Here is a 25,655-nt window from a genome sequence, read left to right as displayed (position 1 = left end):
TGCAGACTCTTTGATTCACTGTAACGCCTAATCGAAAACAAGAATCTATTTATAACTCTTAATTCTTAAATTTCTTAATACAAATGTGTTTCAGTTGCATGGTTATATTAATTCTCAGTTGGCAGTAGATTGGACAACATATTTTTTCACTACTAGTTTACCAGCTGCTAGTTCTCGAATTAATAATCGAATCTTATTTTTTGAACACCCAGTGCATTTTATTTTGCTTCATTTTATTAATTTTTATTACTTTTCATATATTTTCAATCGCGAGCCTCTAAATTGAAAATTTTGAGAGAGATTAATGTTTAGACAACAATAGATAAATAGTAAGTATTTAAAAAAAACTGGCAAAAAAATTTACTTGAATGGCACTTAAAATTGCAGTACCTTTCAAACTAATTTAAATTTTGAAAAAACTCGCTCTCAGTTTATAGTTAAAAATGGCTAACTTAACGTGTCAAATTTTCAACTCTGCAGTTGCATTTCCATTGGCCAACATATACTTCCCTTACTACAAGTGTAACAGCTGATAATTCTCGAATTAATTATTAAATGTTAATTTATTTTCTTCTAGTTTACACCCTGTACATTTTTCTATACATCTTTGTAATTCGAAGTATCTAAATCATATCTTGTTAATGATGTTAATTGGAAAACCCAAAATTACTAAATATGATGTTAATTAGAAAACACAAAATCACGCGGTTCTTACGAATTTTTTATGTGGCGAGATAATTATTGGAAATTCTTTTTTATGTACCATATCATTTACATTTGTAGAAAAAAGCTTATTTTAAGGTGACATAATTATCTACTATGTTAACCTTCATCTATTAAAAGGTGCCTTTAGATGAACATGTCGTATATACTGTTGAATTGGTAATTAATCTTTATAGTGGTATTTACTCCACAATTTTAGTAATTAATAGTTATAGTGTTAGTTACGCCGCAATTTCTCTGTGTTTTTAGATTTTACAATAAGCTAGTATATTTATAATTTACTTCTATTTTTTGTTTTCAAAAGGAGGGACTGATAAAGAAGGTTTTGCTCTTCACGTATTTAGTACTTCTGTCAAACAGAAAATCGGAATCGGTTTAAATCTTTTTGGCTATAAAAATTAACGTTCTATTGTTAAACGTAAAGTCAAATGTTTTCAAAATGATACTTAGCATGTTTTTTCACTACTTTTCAACTAATACAAAAGAAATATTTACATCTTGCAACTTACCAGGAAACAATATAAAGTGCAGATGGCTCCCAATGATACAATTGACGTTCCAAACGATAAATCTGATACTGCACTTAAGGCTAAAACTGCTCCGTAAAGAGCAACTGACATAAAAAGCATCTAAAACAGAGTATTTCAAAATTACTGTGAACTTGCCTCTGTTATATAAATAAAACTGTAGTGGAAGTATGAGAGTTATCTAATCAACTTTGACACACAATTGTAGAAAAATTATGAGTGTACACCGAAGAGCTATTACATTATGACCACCTGCTAATAGCATGTAGGACCACCATTAGCCCTCAAAACTGCTAGCACCTGCCGTGTCATTGATAGCACAAGGTGTTAATAAGTAGTCTGAGGTATCTGGATCCAAGCGCTCAGAAACTGGTCCTGCAATTCCCTCACATTGCGAGGGTGTAGCGTGGCAGCATGAATTTGGTTTTCCAAGTAGGACCACAAATGCTCTATTGGATTATGGTCAGGTGAATTTGGGGGCCAAGACATGAAAGTCACTCGAATGTTCCTCGACGATTCGACCCTTATGACATGGCGCATTATCCTGTTGGTAAGCACCATCCCCCGCAGGAAAAACTGCTGCCATGAATGGGTGAACCTGGTCTGCAACTATGTTCAAGTCGCTTACAGACGTCAGGGATTGATCCATGAGAATTATGGGTCCTAATGTGCCCCATGAAAACATTGTTCCTGGGAGAGAAACCATGAAAACCAGGGCGAGCCCATTGATATATAGATGGACGGTGGTCATAATGTAATGGCTCTTCGGTGTATATTAAATATTCATTAGTTTAATAAAAATTCCAGGGGGGAAATAGGTCTACATATTTAGAGAGTTCGAAACAAAGGCAAACATTTTCAAGACGCAACAGACGTAAATGAGAAAAATAAAAGAGATATGAAAAAAATGTAAAGTTGGTGTAATGATTAAAAGATAATCTAGTCCTTAAAGTAAAATTGTTTTTCTACTCTATTTGCTGCAAAATCGTTATTAGGACATTTTCAGATATTTTAGCTGATTAAGTTTTATTAAGCTGATCCTTCGAAGGATGATAATCTATGAGGACTTTACCAAAGATCTTCCCAATGGACTCTTGGCAACATTGGATATACCAGACGCTCTTTAAAATTTCTATTTAGGAAACATGATTTATATGCCAGCCATCAAGAATAGGATGAATCATCTATTGTTGCACATTGTTGGAACCTTGGTCATAAATTTAACTTTTATAGCGACAAAATTCTTTCCATCATTGTAACATCAGCTCATCTCGATGCTCTACGATCTTTTAGTCTCTTATCTCATTCCTACGAATGCCGATTCTCTAGTTTTAACGACATAAACTTCTCACTCTCCCTTTACTACTTGAAAACATATTTCTACCCTAATTTACCTCTTTCGGCCTCGAACTTTTCTCTTGACTGCAGATTTTTTTTCATTTTTTCAAATCTGTTTTGCTGTTCTCATTCACTTTTCGTTCGTCTTGAGATTGGGCGCCCTTTATTTTGAGCTCTAGAAACAATATTGATTTTTCCTATCTTGGTAACTTTTAATGCTAATGAATTCTGTTCCATTATTAAATATTTAAGTTTCTGTGTTGCTGTGGTACAAAAAACATAGTTTAGCTGTATTATTTTTAAGGTGTTTGTCAAAGTTGATTGGATAACACTCATTTTTCTCTTACACTCACCATTTGCAGAAGGAAGAATGTTGAAAGTATCCACTTGATAATTTTTCCAAAGCGCATCTCAAGAAACTATTGAGGTAATGAGCAAGTACATGAAAATATTGAACAATAATTCAATAAACGTCTACGTCTATTTATTCTTTAATTAATTATGGTGCGATAATATATGGCGGTGAATATAAAACTAATTTACTTCCCTTAATCTCAGTTCAGAATAAATGCTTCAAGATTATTAATTCTCTAAATATAAATAATTCAAGTGTAACTACTACCAATATATATACAAGAATTAACCTATTACCATTTCGCCATAATGTATTTTTTCGTATTTTACTCTATTTACACAACAATAAATTAATATGCAAATTAAAAACTAATGTGTCTGAAAGGAGACCAACTGAAATGTATGAGATTCCCTTCTTTACAAAAGAAATTTCACGAAAACAGTTTTTTTACTTAGCACCTAAATTATATAATAAATTACCATTTCAGTTGCAAAACATCAAAATATATTCTTCTTTTAAGCGTGCTTTATTTCAATTTGTGATGAACATTGACGATTTAGATCTCTATTTTTCACTTTAAAGGAAGCATTTGATTTTTTATACCAGTCTTGTGCCAATCCAAATGAATTTCTTATGTTACCTTTGTTATTTTTTTTTATTTATTTATTTATTTTTTTATATATATAGTTTCATGCATTTTTTTTTTTTGTTTTCTATTATTACAGTGTTCAACAATATATGACGTCTTATGATGAGCAAAATAATTTATGATTGTATTTTTTTTTTTTTTTTAATTTCTATTTTAAATTTATTGTATTACTTTTCTTTGTCGCCTGGACAGGATTTTCCTCTTGACGACGAATATATATTCTTTGTATTTATGTGTTTTTGTTCTCAATAAAGTTATATTTGTTAAAAAAAAAAAAAAAAAAAGAAAAAAAAAATAGATGGAAACACAGCATAGTTTTTTTTACAATATCTTTTTCTTTTAAATTTAATATTCATTATTGATTCGTATAGTTTAAGTCAAAAATTAATTTTTACAGTTTAACAAACTTCTTCTAAATACTTACTCTATCTCATGATTTATAATAAATAAATGTTTGTAAAATGCAGTATATATTTGAGATAGGCACGATAGCACACATTCAATTATGGCTCCTATTACAATATAACAAATTAAATCCAATTGAGTTAATAAACCATATTTATAGATATTTAGTTTTTTTTGTGTATTTTTTGAAATGCATTTTTAATTAAATATACAAATAAAAAAATTGAATTATCAAAATGAAAATAATAGCATTTGAATATTGCAATTAAAAATAAAATGACTTCATTTTATATTTTATTGCAATTTAAAAAAATATTAGAGATGTACCCTTTGCAAATATTTAGCAGAGTCTGGGTACCCAGTAAAGGTTGAATATTTTACTCTGTTCGTTCCGGGTTCTCCATAAAATTTGAATTTAATTCCCGGTCTAAAATTACACCGAAGAGCCATTACATTATGACCACACTTCTAATAACATGTAGGACCACCTTTAGCCTTCAAAACTGCTAGCACCCACGGTGGCATTGATTCCACAAGGTGCTGATAGGTAGTCTAAGGTATCTGGTACCAAGCGTTCACCAACTGGTCCTGCAATTCCCTCACATTGAGAGGGGGCAGCGTGGCAGCACGAATTTGGTTTTCCAAGTAAGACCACAAATGTGCTATTGGATTAAGATCAGGTGAATTTGGGGGCCAAGACCTGACTTGAAAGTCACTGGAATGTTCCTCGACGATTCGACCCTTATCACATGGTGCATTATCCTGTTGGTAAACAACATCCCCGACAGGAAAAACTGTTGCCATGAATGGGTGAACCTGGTCTCCAACTGTGTTCAAGTAGCTTACAGACGTCAGGGATTGCTCTATGAGGATTATGGGTCCTAATGTGCCCCATGAAAACATTGTTCCTGGGCGAGAAACCATGAAAACCTCGGTGAGCTCATTGTTGTAGATGGAGGGTGGTCATAATGTAATGGCTCTTCGGTGCATAACAGTTATAAAAAACGATGCAAAAATTATATAACTTTCTATCAAACAAAGGTTTTACTAAACATAATAGCAAGGAACTTTATTGAGCGCCTATACGAATAAAAATATGTTTTTATTTTTATATATAAAAATATTTTTTTATTTTTATATTTTTTAAACTCAATTTTAAAAAAAAATTCTAAAGAAAATTAAGAATGATTGTTCCGATGTAGAATGAATCACGTAAAACTTTTAATTGAAGTGGTGACATCGCTAATAGTGGGCATTCTAATAAATAAATTTTTCATTTGATTTAATTAAATTTCCTTCAACATTTTTAATGTAACTTCAGTTAAATGCAGGATATTTTAAAAATGACGGCATATTCAATGAAAAATATTTTGATTATCAGGGATAATTTTTATCATATCCGAAAACTACAAAAGTAATTTACGTGCTATCTCTTAAAGTTTTCACAGTTTTGTGAAAATATGTAACCAAACCAAACCAAACCAACTTATAACCAAATATCAATAAATTAATTATTCTTTTTCCATACCATAGTAATTTTGAACAATCGAAAAGTAAAGTAACTCCTAGATATAGCAGCAAACAAAACAAAGAGCAAATTTTCTTTCATGAAAAACTTTTTTTTATGAAACTAACGCGCATTTGCATTACAGGGAGGAAAAAAACACGAAAACATCCCATGGTTAACTTGACTTTAAAAGAACATTAACCAGACTGGTTAGAAATTCTTACTAAACATGTGAAAATAAAAACTATAATTTTGAAAACCAGAATTTCTGGTAAAACGTAATCATATTAACAAAAAATCGCTGATTGAATAGTTTAAATATCATATATATTGGTTTTACCAACTATATTTAGGGTTATTTTTACCAGAAATGTCATTACCTTTTAGTGAGGTAATTTTATCAGAATTTTTTTCTGTGCATATAACTGAAAACTTTTGTCCCTTAATTTACATCTTCTGTTGTCATACACTTTTAAATAATGTTTTACTAACTATAAAATTAGAATGTTTTACTAGCTATAAAATTAGAAAATATGTCATTATGAATTATGTCATACACTTTTAAGTAATGTTTTACTAACTATAAAATTAGAATGTTTTACTAACTATAAAATTAGAATGTTTTACTAGCTATAAAATTAGAAAATATGTCATTATGAATTATGTCATACACTTTTAAGTAATGTTTTACTAACTATAAAATTAGAATGTTTTACTAACTATAAAATTAGAATGTTTTACTAGCTATAAAATTAGAAAATATGTCATTATGAATTATGTCATACACTTTTAAGTAATGTTTTACTAACTATAAAATTAGAATGTTTTACTAACTATAAAATTAGAATGTTTTACTAGCTATAAAATTAGAAAATATGTCATTATGAATTATGTCATACACTTTTAAGTAATGTTTTACTAACTATAAAATTAGAATGTTTTACTAACTATAAAATTAGAATGTTTTACTAGCTATAAAATTAGAAAATATGTCAGTATGAATTATGTCATACACTTTTAAGTAATGTTTTACTAACTATAAAATTAGAATGTTTTACTAACTATAAAATTAGAATGTTTTACTAGCTATAAAATTAGAAAATATGTCAGTATGAATTATGTCATACACTTTTAAGTAATGTTTTACTAACTATAAAATTAGAATGTTTTACTAACTATAAAATTAGAATGTTTTACTAGCTATAAAATTAGAAAATATGTCAGTATGAATTATGTCATACACTTTTAAGTAATGTTTTACTAACTATAAAATTAGAATGTTTTACTAACTATAAAATTAGAATGTTTTACTAGCTATAAAATTAGAAAATATGTCAGTATGAATTATGTCATACACTTTTAAGTAATGTTTTACTAACTATAAAATTAGAATGTTTTACTAACTATAAAATTAGAATGTTTTACTAGCTATAAAATTAGAAAATATGTCAGTATGAATTATGTCATACACTTTTAAGTAATGTTTTACTAACTATAAAATTAGAATGTTTTACTAACTATAAAATTAGAATGTTTTACTAGCTATAAAATTAGAAAATATGTCAGTATGAATTATGTCATACACTTTTAAGTAATGTTTTACTAACTATAAAATTAGAATGTTTTACTAACTATAAAATTAGAATGTTTTACTAGCTATAAAATTAGAAAATATGTTATTATGAATTATGTCATACACTTTTAAGTAATGTTTTACTAACTATAAAATTAGAATGTTTTACTAACTATAAAATTAGAATGTTTTACTAGCTATAAAATTAGAAAATATGTTATTATGAATTATGTCATACACTTTTAAGTAATGTTTTACTAACTATAAAATTAGAATGTTTTACTAACTATAAAATTAGAATGTTTTACTAGCTATAAAATTAGAAAATATGTCAGTATGAATTATGTCATACACTTTTAAGTAATGTTTTACTAACTATAAAATTAGAATGTTTTACTAACTATAAAATTAGAATGTTTTACTAGCTATAAAATTAGAAAATATGTCAGTATGAATTATGTCATACACTTTTAAGTAATGTTTTACTAACTATAAAATTAGAATGTTTTACTAACTATAAAATTAGAATGTTTTACTAGCTATAAAATTAGAAAATATGTCAGTATGAATTATGTCATACACTTTTAAGTAATGTTTTACTAACTATAAAATTAGAATGTTTTACTAACTATAAAATTAGAATGTTTTACTAGCTATAAAATTAGAAAATATGTCATTATGAATTATGTCATACACTTTTAAGTAATGTTTTACTAACTATAAAATTAGAATGTTTTACTAACTATAAAATTAGAATGTTTTACTAGCTATAAAATTAGAAAATATGTCATTATGAATTATGTCATACACTTTTAAGTAATGTTTTACTAACTATAAAATTAGAATGTTTTACTAACTATAAAATTAGAATGTTTTACTAGCTATAAAATTAGAAAATATGTCATTATGAATTATGTCATACACTTTTAAGTAATGTTTTACTAACTATAAAATTAGAATGTTTTACTAACTATAAAATTAGAATGTTTTACTAGCTATAAAATTAGAAAATATGTCATTATGAATTATGTCATACACTTTTAAGTAATGTTTTACTAACTATAAAATTAGAATGTTTTACTAACTATAAAATTAGAATGTTTTACTAGCTATAAAATTAGAAAATATGTCATTATGAATTATGTCATACACTTTTAAGTAATGTTTTACTAACTATAAAATTAGAATGTTTTACTAACTATAAAATTAGAATGTTTTACTAGCTATAAAATTAGAAAATATGTCAGTATGAATTATGTCATACACTTTTAAGTAATGTTTTACTAACTATAAAATTAGAATGTTTTACTAACTATAAAATTAGAATGTTTTACTAGCTATAAAATTAGAAAATATGTCAGTATGAATTATGTCATACACTTTTAAGTAATGTTTTACTAACTATAAAATTAGAATGTTTTACTAACTATAAAATTAGAATGTTTTACTAGCTATAAAATTAGAAAATATGTCAGTATGAATTATGTCATACACTTTTAAGTAATGTTTTACTAACTATAAAATTAGAATGTTTTACTAACTATAAAATTAGAATGTTTTACTAGCTATAAAATTAGAAAATATGTCAGTATGAATTATGTCATACACTTTTAAGTAATGTTTTACTAACTATAAAATTAGAATGTTTTACTAACTATAAAATTAGAATGTTTTACTAGCTATAAAATTAGAAAATATGTCAGTATGAATTATGTCATACACTTTTAAGTAATGTTTTACTAACTATAAAATTAGAATGTTTTACTAACTATAAAATTAGAATGTTTTACTAGCTATAAAATTAGAAAATATGTCAGTATGAATTATGTCATACACTTTTAAGTAATGTTTTACTAACTATAAAATTAGAATGTTTTACTAACTATAAAATTAGAATGTTTTACTAGCTATAAAATTAGAAAATATGTTATTATGAATTATGTCATACACTTTTAAGTAATGTTTTACTAACTATAAAATTAGAATGTTTTACTAACTATAAAATTAGAATGTTTTACTAGCTATAAAATTAGAAAATATGTTATTATGAATTATGTCATACACTTTTAAGTAATGTTTTACTAACTATAAAATTAGAATGTTTTACTAACTATAAAATTAGAATGTTTTACTAGCTATAAAATTAGAAAATATGTCAGTATGAATTATGTCATACACTTTTAAGTAATGTTTTACTAACTATAAAATTAGAATGTTTTACTAACTATAAAATTAGAATGTTTTACTAGCTATAAAATTAGAAAATATGTCAGTATGAATTATGTCATACACTTTTAAGTAATGTTTTACTAACTATAAAATTAGAATGTTTTACTAACTATAAAATTAGAATGTTTTACTAGCTATAAAATTAGAAAATATGTCAGTATGAATTATGTCATACACTTTTAAGTAATGTTTTACTAACTATAAAATTAGAATGTTTTACTAACTATAAAATTAGAATGTTTTACTAGCTATAAAATTAGAAAATATGTCAGTATGAATTATGTCATACACTTTTAAGTAATGTTTTACTAACTATAAAATTAGAATGTTTTACTAACTATAAAATTAGAATATTTTACTAGCTATAAAATTAGAAAATATGTTATTATGAATTATGTCATACACTTTTAAGTAATGTTTTACTAACTATAAAATTAGAATGTTTTACTAACTATAAAATTAGAATGTTTTACTAGCTATAAAATTAGAAAATATGTTATTATGAATTATGTCATACACTTTTAAGTAATGTTTTACTAACTATAAAATTAGAATGTTTTACTAACTATAAAATTAGAATGTTTTACTAGCTATAAAATTAGAAAATATGTCAGTATGAATTATGTCATACACTTTTAAGTAATGTTTTACTAACTATAAAATTAGAATGTTTTACTAACTATAAAATTAGAATGTTTTACTAGCTATAAAATTAGAAAATATGTCATTATGAATTATGTCATACACTTTTAAGTAATGTTTTACTAACTATAAAATTAGAATGTTTTACTAACTATAAAATTAGAATGTTTTACTAGCTATAAAATTAGAAAATATGTCAGTATGAATTATGTCATACACTTTTAAGTAATGTTTTACTAACTATAAAATTAGAATGTTTTACTAACTATAAAATTAGAATGTTTTACTAGCTATAAAATTAGAAAATATGTTATTATGAATTATGTCATACACTTTTAAGTAATGTTTTACTAACTATAAAATTAGAAATTATGTATGGCAACTTTTGCTTATAATTGAAGACAGTTTAGGAAAGAAATATTAGGTATTCATTTCAAATGTTTTAGTTTTGTAAAATAAAGTAAAAGCTTTTTAATAGTAAGAATTGATTCACTATCTAAAGTATTTATCTATTTTTTTATTCAGCTGAGTTAATATTTTTCTAGAGCAAAATCAAATTAAATTTTAAAGTTTCCATGAGTTGTGAAATTCTCTGAATTTTTTTTTTAATCGTTAAGTTTGCTACCCGATCCAATAACAAAAACGATATTATTTGAGATACTTTATTTTAAATAATAAATTTTACATGATATTATTAATATTAGGTAATGTATCAATTAATTTTGTCTAGATTATACAAAATGTATAGAAATTTCAGATAAATATGACACATCACATCGAGCTTGCCAAATACATATCAATTAAAAAAAATAATAAAGAGGGAGAAAAAAATAGCTGCACGACGAAAAAAAATATTTTTTCAATTTCTTAATGCAAAACACGACAGAACTACATATAACATCTTGAGAACTTTGACACAAAATTTTAAATTTAAAATATTTTTGTTAGTAATTGTTTTGTTCAACTATTTATATGCATTGATCTGTGCATAAATGTATCGTATTGTTCCTATTGAAAACACTTCACCTAAAACTTTTTATAATAGCTTTAAAATTAGTTCAACACCATCAAAATGAAAAATCCATTTGTGTGAACAAAAAAAAGGGAAATTATCTTACTTTAATGGACAAAATTCGTATATGTTTATATACATGATAAAATTCTTAAAAAATACCCAAGATATTAAGGAAAATAACGTGTTTGTCCTCTAAAACAAATATATAACGTAAACTATGAATAAAAATATTTTCAAATTAATTTTCACATTTTGCTAAATTTAGAGACAGAAAGTATGCTGCCAAATTTTAGCTATAATCAATTCTGAAATTGTAGTCTTTTACGTTTTTTAAAATATTATTTAATATAAAAATAAAATAGGTCTATTGAGTTATTTCTTTTACAAAATTCTCTACGGCGATATATTTTATATTCTTGCAAATAATTTTAAAATATTTTCTCAATAAATATTTCTGCTGATGTTTTCTGCATTGATATAATTTTCAAAGTCTGTTGAACCATACACATTTTCTTTAACCTTAATGCGACCCCGAATTGAAACCTACAATCACAAAATTAACGCTTTTTAAATTTGAGCGCAGTGATACAACGTACCCTAAAATATCGTTCAATTCAATACCTCAATGAAATTGCAGCAATCTTGTGACATATTATGTTTTAAATTACCTATGCGGTTCAATATTGAACTTATCTTTCGTGAAATATATTTTAACACTAGGAGACAACATTTTTAAATAAGACTCTTTCGACAACTATACCTCATTCACAGTTGATACTCCACATTGATAGTAAACAGGTATAAAGAGTAAAGAAGCCAAAAACATACCAAAAGGCATAACAAAATATGCTATAATATATTTCAAACCGTATCTATATACTTCAGAAGGAGCCCCAATCACTGATATTGGGGAAGTTACAGTTGCAGCAATTGATAATATAACTGGAAGTTTTGCCATTTTCCCGCCGGCCAGTAAATAATCTTTTGCTGTTTTTTGGCTTCCATAATATTTAACAGCAACACCAATGCCTGCAGATATTAACAGCGAAAAACCGATAACTATGTAGTCTGTTATTCCTAAGTAGTGCTTCAACATGATTACTACTCTTTGTCTGCTGCATACAATCGTCGTTTCAGTTATTCTTTCGAACGAAGAACAAAAAGAAAATATAAAATTCTCAAAAATGTTTTTTAATTAATATATTTGACAGTAAGTTATAAACCATAGATTTGATTCTCTAATTGTGAGAGCTATTACGAAAAATGCGAAACAACTTTTTTTTACTGGGCTTCTTACAACTTCGTAAATGTATTTCATAATTAATTATAATCTAGATGGCATTTCATAAATTAATCAAAAGGTCATCTCCAGTGATGGTCAGTCCCAGGCAGAAAAATTTGCATTAAATTCATGAGAGGAAACTATAAAATGTTTAAGCAGTTGATTTGTGTATTTCATGCAAGATTTACGTTCCATCGAATATCACATTTAAAGGATTATTGTCACTATGTTAAAGAGTGCACTTTAAAATTGTTCAAATATACTATAGAACTTCGTGATTAAAGTTTTTTGAAGTTGAATTCTTTTATTTTAAAATAAACATATACACTACTGACTAAAAAACTACTGACAGGAACTCTCAATAATTTTTGTTTCCATTACACTGTTAGAAATGTCTCGAAACAAATGGTTAAATAAATATTCATTTAATGTTTATTTTACCATATTCAAACAAAACAGTCAAATAGCCATAAATAAGATGGTATTCATAGAGCTAACTGTGAGAGAAACTATGTTATTAACTGCTCACCCAATATGGTTACGCACCCGGAATTTTATCACACCAACTAAACCCACCTAATAAAACCCCTTAGTTCCTCGCAGTTGAGTACAAATTATAGCCGAGAGTGCTAATCTGTCAATATCAGGACCGAGAGAACGGGGGTTCGAATCTCAGCGCTAACACAACAATATTTTCTCCGTTCCCTTCAACACATGAAAAGTTTCCAGTGTGCACAAGTTTTTAAAACAAGTACAACAAATTCCATTTTTTTTAATGATCCAAATCCATTTATACATTTTTAGATCAGATGTTATATAGTTCAAACCGTAATAAGATCCAATGCAGAAATATAAATCAAAGAGTGAATTTTTGTCACTTAAGTTTGAAAATATGATATTAATTATTGTTATATGTTAATAATCAGTTAATTTAATGTAATTGAAATCTCGTTTTTAGTTTTCCACATTCCTTGCTTCCAGTTCGGAGAGTTCATATTTAGTTTGCTGTTTTGTCCTATTCCAAAGTATCGGGCTTAAGCATTTTGAGTCAGCTGGTATTACATTTTTTCTCCATCCTGAAAATACAACAAATACATTTTCTTATAAATAATATTCTAGGGAGATGTAAATATTCTTATTTAAACAAAATTTAAATTATTTTCTTAAAAAATTAATAGTCATTTAAATTATAAGAAATTAATTTTATTTTATAGAGTAGAAAATGATGGAAAATACTACGAGACCAACTACAAAAAATTTTGGATTAAATTGTGAAAAAAAGTACCGGCACTTAGAGTGCCGATACTTTTTATCATGAAGTCCATTTTTACCCGAACTTGTTGCGAAATAAAGAAATCTGATATTCCATAATTTTTACAATAATAATTACCTCAAAATCATTGAATCACTATAATGAAATAAATATTTCTGTAAAAATTCAAGTCTAACATTTTACCGCTGGAATAGATTTTGAGGATAATGCACTTAGTTTTTTACAATGTACTTACGTAGATTCATATAAAGAATGGTTTGTAAAAATAAGAGCTAAACAGCGCATATATGTTATTATTGGGTTGTTGATTGTTACTCAATTTCTTTTTTAAGAAATTTATTTTTTCAAATACAAACTCTTTAACAGTTTTTCAAGATTATTAAAAATTTGTTATGGAAACAAGTCCAAATTTTCTTTATAGATTCTTACGCTTTTGTTTTTTCATTACACAACAAAATCTTATCCTTTTACTTATTTATACTGTTTGCAAAAACAAGTTTGAAGCAAATATAGGGCAGTGTTGTCGTCGTCGACCATTAAGGCAGAGGGGGAGCGATTGTTCTTGTTTTACAGTGGTGCCATCTGTGGTGAAGAATTCGACATCTTCCAGACCCATACGTCACACCCGTTTATAGGACGGACCCATTCATATATTCACTCAATCATCCATGAAGCGTAATTCTGACTTGAATCAGAGAACAATCAATATCCTATTCAGTCCAGAAGCATTGATTAGTTATGTGAACAAGGAGGACTTTGTGACATGATAGGCTTAACGTACACCTGTCGCCATTACTTCGGCCGGCTGGATTCGAACTCCCGTTCTCACAAACGTGAATTCAGCGCCCTGCCAACCAGGCTATCTTGGCCAAAATATAGGGCCATAAAGAGATAAAATGATTGGAAATAATTTAAAGCAAATAAATTAAATTAAAAAATATTCCTACTTTGGATGGTATATTTTAAAGTTAAAGTACGGATCCTCTTTTATATAATCAAAAAATTTAATTTTAATTTTATTTAATTTTTTTTAATTCGCATTACTCCTTGCAATAAGAAAACATAATTTATTACTTTTTTTTCTCATAGCAAGTAGTAATAGTAGGTACTTATCCACTTTCTCATATTACTCTATTTACATGAAAGATAAATAGGAATGATACTTGGATCGAAATTATTTACTCATGAGTGAATGAAATTTACTAATTATCAAATTGTTTGATCATTTTAGAAAACTACAATTTTATTAGTTTTATTTTCCTTGCTTTTTCTCTGATCATTGCTCTATGAAATAATTACTTATAATTAATTTAAAATTTTAATTTTAATAAATAAAAAAATTTAAAAAAATTGTCACCTGTTAAAAGCACAGTAACAAATATGCAAACTGAAGTTAAGACAAATCCAATTCCACTGTACCAAACATGTGAAATTCTATACAGAATAAAGATATTCCTAAAATTATAAAATGATTAAATTATTACATTTGTGTAGGTTTCCGGCACAAGATGGCAATACTTAACAGGAAAATAAGCCATATCTACACGAGCAATATTTGTCTTAGAATATATGATCGTAACACAAGTAGGGGAAAGTTATAAAGTAATAAAGTTTAAAGTAATAAAGTTCCACTGTTACATTTAAAGAATTAATGCAGGAATGGAAAAAATATGCTTCTGAGAACTTTTTATTCTCTAGAATAAGATTGATGATGAAAGAAATTTGCTCAAAAGAAAAAAAATGTATTTTAAATACAGAAATTGCTTAGAGTGGAGACATGCCCAAAATATTGATCAAAAGATCATCCGTCAGCTGCAATTCAGCTTTCACATTTGAAGTTTAGGAAGTGAGGTACATTTGGGAAAACACCAGGTATTTCTTTAATGGCACAGCACTAGCAACAGAGCAATCCAGTAAACGATTAAAGTAATAAATGCAAACTTCAATGCTTAAAAAACTTCACAAAGATTGAAAAAAAATGTGCTGGTGGCTCCAGAATTTGACATGACTCATGAAAACTTAGTGCAACGTGTTACGCCCGTATTCACCATTGACCCTAACCATAACCCTCGGTACGAGTTCAAAACAGGCTTTATGAGAGCAACTCTAGGTTAGAGTTCAAAACTTCATTTCACCGTGTACGTAACTGCGAGTTACTCTAACCCAGAGTTAAGTAACTGAAGATATTCCCGGTTAGAGTAACCGCGCATGCGCTGTAAACGAGTGTTTGTTCATTTACTTCGTCTTCTTCTTCGGTATTTTTTATATTTCAGCTCTTTTTTGTTTCACATTTTTAATTGTTTTGAATTTCGATTCTTTTTTTGCATTTTTATTCTGAAGATTTTCCCGGTTTGAGCAAACACGGCTACGAAGAAGGAGATTTTTTATTTATTTATGTTTTCAAAAATAACACTTTTGATGTTCGGTTGCTCATGTTCAATGAGGTCAATTTTTGCACTTGATGCAATTATAATTAATTTATATCTTTGCCTTGCCTTCAAAAAAATATAGCATACCATAATATTAATAAAATGAAAACATATTCAATAAATGAAAATTAAATAACACTTTTGATATTCGGTTACTTTTTTTTATGTTCAATGGGGTCAATTGTTTTTACTAGCTGTAACTATAATTAATTTATATCAAATAAGTGCTTATCAATAAAATGAAGATTAAATAACACTTTTTATGATTGGTTGCTCTTTTTTATGTTTAATAAGATCAATTTTTCTACAATATGTAACTGTAATTAATTTATTTCAAATAAGTGCTTATCAATAAAGTCAAAATTAAATAACACCTTTGATGCTCGGTTGCTTTTTTTATGTTCAATGAGATCAATTATTTTACTACATGCTTGCTTTTTTTTATGTTCAATGAGGTCAATTTTTTTACTAGATGTAACTATAATTAATTTATATAAAATAAATGCTTATTAATAAAATGAAAATTAAATTTTCCAGAGTTAATATCTTCTGTAGAAGATACTATATCTATTTCTCAGATTATTATTAGCACTTAAATAATTTTTCCCTCGAAAAAAAATCGTGGATAATAAAGATTGCGGCTACAATAATTCAAATAAATAGTGTAAGTAAAAGGATTCTAAATAATTTAACTAACTTTCATTTATTTTTTTACAAGAAAAAAGAAGCAATCTATACTTGAAAGAAATATAAAATTTAAAAAAGAATATAATTCATTAAATGTTTTTAGATTTTGATAATATCTATCAAGATGATAGATCTTGCCCGAAAATAAAATTAGTTTAGAGATGAACTGGTAAAATAAAGTGCAATAATTGGACATGAAGATAACGAAAAGAATTAAAAAAATTTTTAATCCGTAAAATGAAGCTATTAATTGAATTAAAAACATATACATTATTTTAAATATATATTAGAAATTATGCTGAAATAAATATTATGTAATCAATGCAAATTTTGATCCGAAGTAACATTTAAACTACACAATAGTCCCGCAGTGGACTGATCGTTAAGTCACGGTTCCCAGCAGATCACCGAAGTCAAGCATCACTGGCTGCGGTCAGTGTGCGAGTGGGTGACCACTTGGATCAGACTGCGTAGGGACCGAGGTTGTGCGGTATTGGTCCTCGTTAAACTGTTCTACCGTAAAGTGCTCGACTTCGCGTGCAGGTCGTCGGACTACCAAAACGGAGGTGCCATCCTCTCCGCAGAGGATCAAAATTGTGATGGCATGTCTTCGGATCATCCTCAGGGATGTTTCCCAGATCGTCGCCAATAGCCCATTGTGCAGCTCTAGTGTGACGTAAATGAACAACAACAACAAACTACACAATAATCTGCATCAAATAACTTTGCAAATCTGGAAATTTAGAATTTTATAACCATAAAATAATCTGCTGAATATTTGGAAAAAATAGGATCATTTGGAAGAGATTTATTGCGTAAAACTATATGAAATTAAAATGCCCGTCTTTAGTTCTAATTTTTAATATATAGCCTGACTACTTTATGACATATGGGGCATTTATACAACTGATATATTTCCATTTACAATTATCTAAATAATAAAATTTTTAAAGGCATGTTTTTTTTTTAAATTCTAAAAGTTTTGGAATATTTGTTCCGATTATAACATTTTCCTTTAAGAAAATTGTTATCTTATTCACCATGTCACCGACGGTGATTCTCTCTTATCATCGGCAGATGGCAGCATAATAATTGTCATTTATAACTTATCAATAATATGAATGTGTTGATTTATGTTTATCTGAGCTAAGAAGTTTATTTTATACAATTTCATTTAAAATTTAAAAAAGAAATTCTTCTCAATGGTTTAAGTTATCGATAATATGTTATGAAGGGGGGGGGGAATTCAAAATAAGCGAACAAGGAAGATAATGATGTTAGCATAATCCCCTTGATCATAGTGTAAAATGGAAGTATTAAATAATTGTGTGAAATGAAAGTATTTTTAATTGAATTTCAGTTGCATTTCTATGGTTGCTTGCGGCTTTATGCTATCCATAATAATAAAATATCTAAATTCATAATAATAAAATATCAGGCAGCAACAGCTACTGTCGTATGAATCTGTGATACGATTCGCCTACCAGACAATGTGGCAGAATGGGTTTGGACCAATCAAATGGTCATAAAGGATCCCTTCCCAAACATTTACGGAAAATCACCACTCAAACGAAGGAAGATGCGTGGCATGCGGGTTCGAAGTTGCCAATGTGTGTGAATTGTGGGTATTACCTGGAATAATCAAAGTGCGAAATCGACACGTAGCTGATAGTTCGCGGTTGACAACGCTTATACCTATTATGTACGACAGGTGTATCCTTATGCAGCACATTCCAAACAGTATTTTGGGACATGTTCACAGCACGTACAACCGCTCACGTGCTACTTCCCTGTTTATCATCCACTCTAGGTAGAATATCCTCAACTTCCTTACATTCTTTTCACTACCTTGTCTTTTGCTTGGATTCGGCAAAAGATCTTGTTTCACAATGTCATCGATGAAAACTCTCGAATGTCTTATCGAAAATCGTTCCCGATGAATTTTCTCTACCATACTTGCATTCACCGCACCGTGCACGAAGCTCCCATATCCACCTTTCCATCCTTTCCACCAACCATCATCTCAGCAATCCGCATTAGATATGCCCTTTGGATCCTTCTCATACCACTTTCAACGCCACCTAGGGTTGCGTCTATACTTTCTACGACCAATATTATTTGCTGCCTGAATTAAACAAATGGTTTCTTGAAATTTGTTACAAGAAAGAAAGCAAGGTTTAAAAAGGATGATAAACACAGACATAGAAAATGATCGCTTTTTTAATATTATATAAATATATCCTCTTCAAGAAAGTGTATTATGTTAAATATAATGACCCACGAACTGTAGGAGGTATCCGTAATCTGAGAAATATACCCCAATAGTTAGGTAAGACGGGAGATCAAATGTTTTAATCCTATAATGCTTTTTTCTATTTTTAAAGTGAGTTGAAAATTTTTCCATACAATCATAGAATTCGTTCGTGCAAATGTAATTCCATGCAGAAATTAGTTTGATATGCGTATTATTTTTATTAATTTATTTAATAATAATCAAAAAGTTTCCAATTGTGAGATATGAAAAATGTTTACATCATTTTAAGGAATGTCATTTTGAATGGCAAATACAAAATTTGAAAAAAATCGATCGATTAGAAATCGAATTATAAATAAACAAATTTTTCAGCATTCGAAATCCCATAAATAATTCGACTAATAAATTAAACAAAAAAGGAATATTTATTCAGAAAACGTACATGTTTGTGTATTTTCCGTATTTTAAATTATCGTTGTTATTTGATTTCGCAATTTAAATATCGTCTGCTTTAACTAACAAGGGAATTCAGGTTAGGCCCTCGAACTAATAAGAGTGATTTACTACGTAACAATTTTATCATTAAATCAAAAATTATACTGTGTGCTCTTTCATGCACACCGTACAGATTTTAAGCAATGCGTTTTAATTTTCTATTAAATGATTAAATACTTACTCTCTTGACGAATCTTTTGTAAATGATGGAGTTATTGATGATGGAGTAATCAATGATGCATTTACTGAAATGGAAGTGTTTTCAAATGATGAACATCCGCTCACACTCATAGGCAGCAATGGTTGGGAGTAATTGGAAAATAAAGAACCATATGATATCCAAGAAATTAGTATCACGCCAAAAAGAAAAGCAAATGAAACACACTATAAAAACACATAATAAGATTAAGTTGAGTAATCGAATCATATAAAAGCATGTCTTTTGAGTTTGTTGGCTTGTATATTGTTTGAAATTTCAAAGAAAAAATTTGTTAAATAACATTTTATTTAATTGTTATTTTAAAATATTCAAACAAAATAACCATAAACAAGATGGTAATCCATAACGATATCAACCATGAATAACATGGTAATCAAACTAATAACTGTGAGAAATTCCATCTATTAACTGCTGTTACCAAATACAGTCCCTCGGGGGAGCCTGTAACCCCTAGACGGCGCGTCCCCAGGTGGCGGAGCGGGGAATGCCTCCATTGGTTTCCTTTGGGTGGTAGAAGGGCAATAAAATACCTTCCTCGGACCAACAGGCAGAAGTCCAACCTCCCAGGAGGCTCTGGCAACCTTCATCCATGAGTAGTGCAATATGTGGTTCTAGTCTTAACCTAAACTGTGATCGAGCCATTTCCACAACAATAGCTAGATTGAAGACTAAACACTTCAAGGGAATGAAAATATCTCCCGATGTCCATCGAAGCTACAGAAGCTGTCCTCACTGCATCGACATCGAACTCTCTCCCGACCATGTCTTTGATTGCCCAGCCATACCGGCAAAGCTCCTCAGAATTCATCTGGATCCCCCGCAGCAACTCCTCTATTTCTTAGAGATTATTGATGTGGCCAAAGCTGTTATAGATACTTTTGGACAAATTTAATTTTCCTTGCACCACTGGACAAGACAACAACAACAACAACCAAATACGGTTAACCAACCAGAATTTTATAGCAGTAACTAAACCCACCTATTGAAACCACTTAGTTCCTTGCACCGCTTACATCTTATAGCCGAGAGGGCTAATCTGTCTGCCTTATGACCGACAGAGCTGGGGTTCGAGTCTTAGCGTTGACAACACAATATTTCCACCATTCCCTTTAATGCATGAAGAGTTTCCAGTATTCTGCAGTCTTCGATTTGCGTCCCCTTATGAAAATTTAAGGTATATTTAAGGTTGATTTGAGGTATTTTCGAGGTATTAAGGTTGTTTTGAGGTATATTTGAGGTATGTTTAAGGTTGCAGAGAAAACAGCAATAAAAATTATACCTCGTAAAGGTTGTAATTAAGGTGTACGAGGTTGATTTATATATACTTCAGCTTGTTTTGAGGTTGTTTAAAATTCACTTCAAATCAACCAGACTGATAAGGAGATTTTTAAGGTATACCAGGTTTATTTTCTAACACTTGTAACAAAAGAGGTATATGAAGTCATTTTATTTATACCTAAGCTTATTTTGAGGTTGTTTAAAATTCACTTCAAATCAACCAGACTGATAAGGAGATTTTTAAGGTATACCAGGTTTATTTTCTAACACTTGTAACAAAAGAGGTATATGAAGTCATTTTATTTATACCTAAGCTTATTTTGAGGTTGTTTTAAATTCACTACAAATCATCCAGACTGATAAGATGATTTTTAAGGTATACGAGGTTGTTTCTATTACACTTGTAACAAAAGAGGTATTTATGAGGTTTAAAAAAATCAACCTTATTTCAACTAACGAGAGTGAGGTAATTACGAGGTATAAAAAATATACCTTATTTCAACTAAAGAGAGTGAGGTATTTATTGAGGTGTTGAAGTCATTTTATTTATACCTAAGCTTGTTTTAAGGTTGCTTAAAGTACACTTCATATTAACTAACTCACTTCCCAGAGTTCCATGCGAGCCGGCAAATGGCGTGTGTGTTGACAATCGAAAGTCTATTCGGTAAGTGTGCTTGACATTTATTAATTTAGTTTTATCACTTTTAATCAAATATGCTTCAATTTTGAAACTTAAATTTTATTATTTTTGTTTTAACGACGCGTCCTGATCTTAAATAATTTAAGTTGGAGGATATTCTTTGAGGCTATCGTTGTAGGCTTAGCAATAAGAGAGAATAACCGAAATATTTCTCGTCACTGTTTTGGGTAACATTACTGGTGAATCGTTACAGCAGGTTATGCACAGTATATTTTATTGTTTGTAGTTCGTATATTTTATTGTTTGTAGTTCAGTTCAATAGAACTATTCTTTTTATTTTGCTTAAATGTATATGTTTTAATGTAGCAGTATGCACACTAATTAATTGAGAAAAATGCTCACAATTTCTCTTATAAATAAATCATTGAAAAATTTTTAAAATAGCAACTTTGCTTTGAAATTCTACTATAGCTGTATGCCTATCGTTTGGATATCTGTTGCAAAGTTTATACTATTGTTTATATATATACAAAGTTTATATATATATATATATATATATATATATATATATATATATATATATATATATATATATATATATATATATATATATATATATATATATATATATATATATATATATATATATATATATATGGGTCATTCTCACGAAAACTGTCATTTTTCAGTTCATGAAATCCCAAAAAAGTAAAGTGAATAAAAAGCTCTGAAACTTTTTATATTAATAGAAATATGCAATGGCATTATAAAGAAAGTATATATCCTATAAATTATACTTAATATTTAAATTAATTAATTTTTTAAATAATTAATTTATAATTAATTAATTTATAATAATTAATAATTAGTTAATTTAATAAATAAATAAATTAATTTAATAAATTAATTTATTAATTTTTTAATTTATTTTATTATAAATAAATTGCCCGCCTTTTTTTTTTAAAAAAAAGTGAGGGAATGACACTAATAGTGAGGGAATGATATTTTATTTTAATACATGTTTTTATCTAAGTTACATCTACCTAAAGTTTGAAAATGATAACATGCTAAGTATATCTAATATTTATTATAATTTAGTCTTATATATTTAATAGTTTTTACAGGTTTGGGAAATAAAATTGGCTGGCACGATTGAACAAAAAAAATTTGATAATATACTCATCTTGAATCATTCCCTCACTTCAGCGTCATTCCCTCACTTTATACACTAGTGAGGGAATGACGAATTCAATAAAATTTAAAAATAGCAGTTAGGCCTAATTAATTTCTGAAGTTAATCACATACAATTATATTCATACAAGAAAGCAACATATAATTATCCACTTTCTCGATGAAGTTGTATTTTATTTTACTCTAAAAAATGACATGAGGGAATGACAAATGTAAAAAATTTTACCTGGTTTGATTCATTCAAATTTATTCCACAGCAAAGCTTCCTTAAGTTGAAGATGGAAACATACTGCAATTTTGTTCTATGATGCCAGTTGTTAACTTCTGAAGTTTTTATTAAAATATTTTTATTCTAAGAAGATTGCAGGTGATAAGAACATTGTAGTGAGGGAATGACGTGAAACACTGGGGACAAAGTTTAAAATAGTGCTGTTTTAATATTTTTATCAGAAATTAAACTTAAAATTGATTTTCTGAATTCTATATTTCAGTATTCTGAAATAAAAAACACGAATTTGTAAAAAAAAAATTTTATTTCAGAAACAAATTTTTTTTTTTTAAATCAGCAGTGGGGACAAGTGAGGGAATGACATATTTGTATACTTTAATTACCTAAAATAAATAAAAAATAAAAATTGATAATTTTATTTTTATTCTTTTGTTAGCTTGCATTCTGAAGGACACTTTCCCTGAATTTTTTTTTCTCGTAAGCTGTAAAACAAACATAAAATATACTGGGGACATAAAACTGACTGTTTTTGTGAGAATGACCCATATATATATATATATATATATATATATATATATATATATATATATATATATATATATATATATATATATATATATATATATATATATATATATATATATATATATACAGAGCTTATCCACAGTTCCCTGATATTACTGAGATGGCCTAGGCTGTAAATAGCACATGCGCGGCGGCGCAGAAGAAGTGACAAGCAAGCTACAGCTCAGCTTTCCCCTAGGATATAGTTCTGAATTTATACCTAAAAGAAAAAGTAATCTCTCCTAATAAACTACAGAATTTATGTAATTGTTGATAACAATAGTTTGCTAGATATTTGATAATTGAAAACTAGTAACTGTACTAGCTCACTTCTTCATGTTTGATCACAAAACTGCTATTTTCACTACATGTTATTTTCTCGCATTTTACCCACGTTAATTATTTACTAAGCAGATTGTTATTACTTATTAGAATATTGGGCAGAATGAAATTAAATCCGATTTCAAGTTTATATGACAATTTGTTTCAAGGTTATGAGCTTTTTCATGCAGCTGTTTATGGTTCAATACTTCAAAAATGTGCGAATTTCGGAAGTCTTAAATATTTTAGAAATAAGTCAGTATAGTATGCAATTTTAATCCTGAATTGAATAAAATCAATTGCAAATTTATTGTTAAAAGTAATATGCATTATTTTGAGTTTCATCCTATGGGATGTGTATTTATATTTAAACAAGTGTTTGTAACAACTAACTATTAGTTTTATTCTGCTCGGTATTATAAGTTATATAGGAGATGTTATACTCAACTTATTTTAAAAGTATTATTTCAAATCATTCTCTCTTAGACATTTTCCTCTCATAAAATTACTCACAACTTTAAAATAAATGCCCCTTATCCGCTTGTTATTTGTTCTATTCGATTGAGTGTAAAAAAAGAATAAAAATTGGTACATAACTTTAAAATTTTAATTTATTAAACGATTGTAGATTCTTGATTACATTGATTAAAAATTATAAAAATAACTATTTTTTAAGAAACTCTGATGTGATTGACAATAATAAGTCCTTTTCAGAATCAGCGTCAAAAATTTAAAAAAAAGCTGCTAGTTTCATGAAGTCTGACAAAAAGTTGAAAAATATAGACTAGGTTTATTGAGTTTAAAGATTTTTAAAAAAGAAAGGGAAGGAATACTAATTATTAAACTTACAAGTACCATAATGTTACAGATGTATAGAAAAATAAAAAGTGTTAAAATTGCATAATAAGATTGAAATTATACAGGGTGTTTATAAAGTCCCGGACCCATTTTGATGTTTAATAACTCATAAAAAAGATAGATTAAAATTAATAACATTAATGGTTATATAGACTCAAAAAGTTTCATGACCCTTGTCAATGAAATTCCACGTATGCCCCCTTCGTCGCACGGAGAATATCAAGTCGATAGTCAATTTCACGAGAGGTAGCTTTCTTTTTTACAGAAAAGACAATCTCATCAGTCGTATACTTAGACACGTTGGAAAACTTCGTATTTCCACAACTAGAAGAGCTTCAGCCACATGTCTTTTTGCAACAAGATGGTGCACCACCTCATTGGGGTATCATCGTTCGTAGTTCTTTGAATGACCATTTAACAGGAGGATGGATTGGGCGAGGAGGTCCAATTCCTTGGCCACCCAGATCACCTGATATAACGCCGCTGGACTTTTTTCTTTGGGGATTTATAAAGGACAATGTTTACAGGAGGATCGTGTCGAACATTGATGGCCTAAAAGCCAGAACTACAACCGCAATAGCCTCTGTGGATGCCGACATGCTTGCCGCTACCTGGCGTGAAATTGACTATCGACTTGATATTCTCCGTGCGACGAAGGGGGCACACGTGGAAGTTCATTGACAAGGTTCATGAAAGTTTTTGAGTCTATCTAACCATTTATGTTATTAATTTTAATCTATCTTTATTATTTTATGAGTTATTAAACATCAAAATGGGTCCGTGACTTTATAAACACCCTGTATATTTGAATTTCTGTATATGTTGTTAATGGTAATACTGTCTTCAGTGTATTTTATTTTGTGGCTGTGATACATGTCATGCTTTTTAGCTACGAGGATTGAATAGAAATGGCAGAAGATATTTATCTGAAAAGGAAAATTAAGTTCATCCAGTTAATTTAAATGATAAA

General features: G+C 28.2%; 2 protein-coding genes across 3 annotated transcripts in view; both read right to left on the bottom strand.

Moving 5' to 3' along the window:
* Nucleotides 1-12,188, bottom strand: part of LOC107456247 (putative sodium-dependent multivitamin transporter) — a 39,078-nt gene extending 26,890 nt beyond the window's left edge. Inside the window, exons 1-3 of one of the 2 annotated variants that reach the window (XM_087153247.1) lie at nucleotides 11,724-12,188; nucleotides 2,942-3,007; nucleotides 1,233-1,352 (exon numbers count right to left, since the gene is read on the bottom strand). In XM_087153247.1, the coding sequence (XP_087009373.1) occupies nucleotides 1,233-1,352; nucleotides 2,942-3,007; nucleotides 11,724-12,059 (522 nt within the window). In that variant the 5' untranslated portion in view covers nucleotides 12,060-12,188. The remainder of the gene's footprint in view (nucleotides 1-1,232; nucleotides 1,353-2,941; nucleotides 3,008-11,723) is intronic. The other variant, XM_016074069.4, reaches the window with a different exon arrangement.
* An 815-nt stretch (nucleotides 12,189-13,003) lies between these two features.
* The window catches only part of LOC107456245 (putative sodium-dependent multivitamin transporter), a 33,516-nt gene continuing 20,864 nt past the window's right edge, over nucleotides 13,004-25,655 (bottom strand). Inside the window, exons 9-11 of the mRNA XM_043053909.3 lie at nucleotides 19,565-19,767; nucleotides 14,876-14,973; nucleotides 13,004-13,321 (exon numbers count right to left, since the gene is read on the bottom strand). Of these exons, the coding sequence (XP_042909843.1) occupies nucleotides 13,200-13,321; nucleotides 14,876-14,973; nucleotides 19,565-19,767 (423 nt within the window). The 3' untranslated portion in view covers nucleotides 13,004-13,199. The remainder of the gene's footprint in view (nucleotides 13,322-14,875; nucleotides 14,974-19,564; nucleotides 19,768-25,655) is intronic.

This window comes from Parasteatoda tepidariorum, chromosome 10 (assembly GCF_982258835.1).
Source record: "Parasteatoda tepidariorum strain Cologne lab strain chromosome 10, Ptep-v5.0, whole genome shotgun sequence".
Lineage (NCBI taxonomy): Eukaryota > Metazoa > Arthropoda > Arachnida > Araneae > Theridiidae > Parasteatoda > Parasteatoda tepidariorum.
The sequence above is the reverse complement of the archived record's forward strand: the minus strand, read 5'-3'. Positions and strand labels throughout refer to the sequence as shown.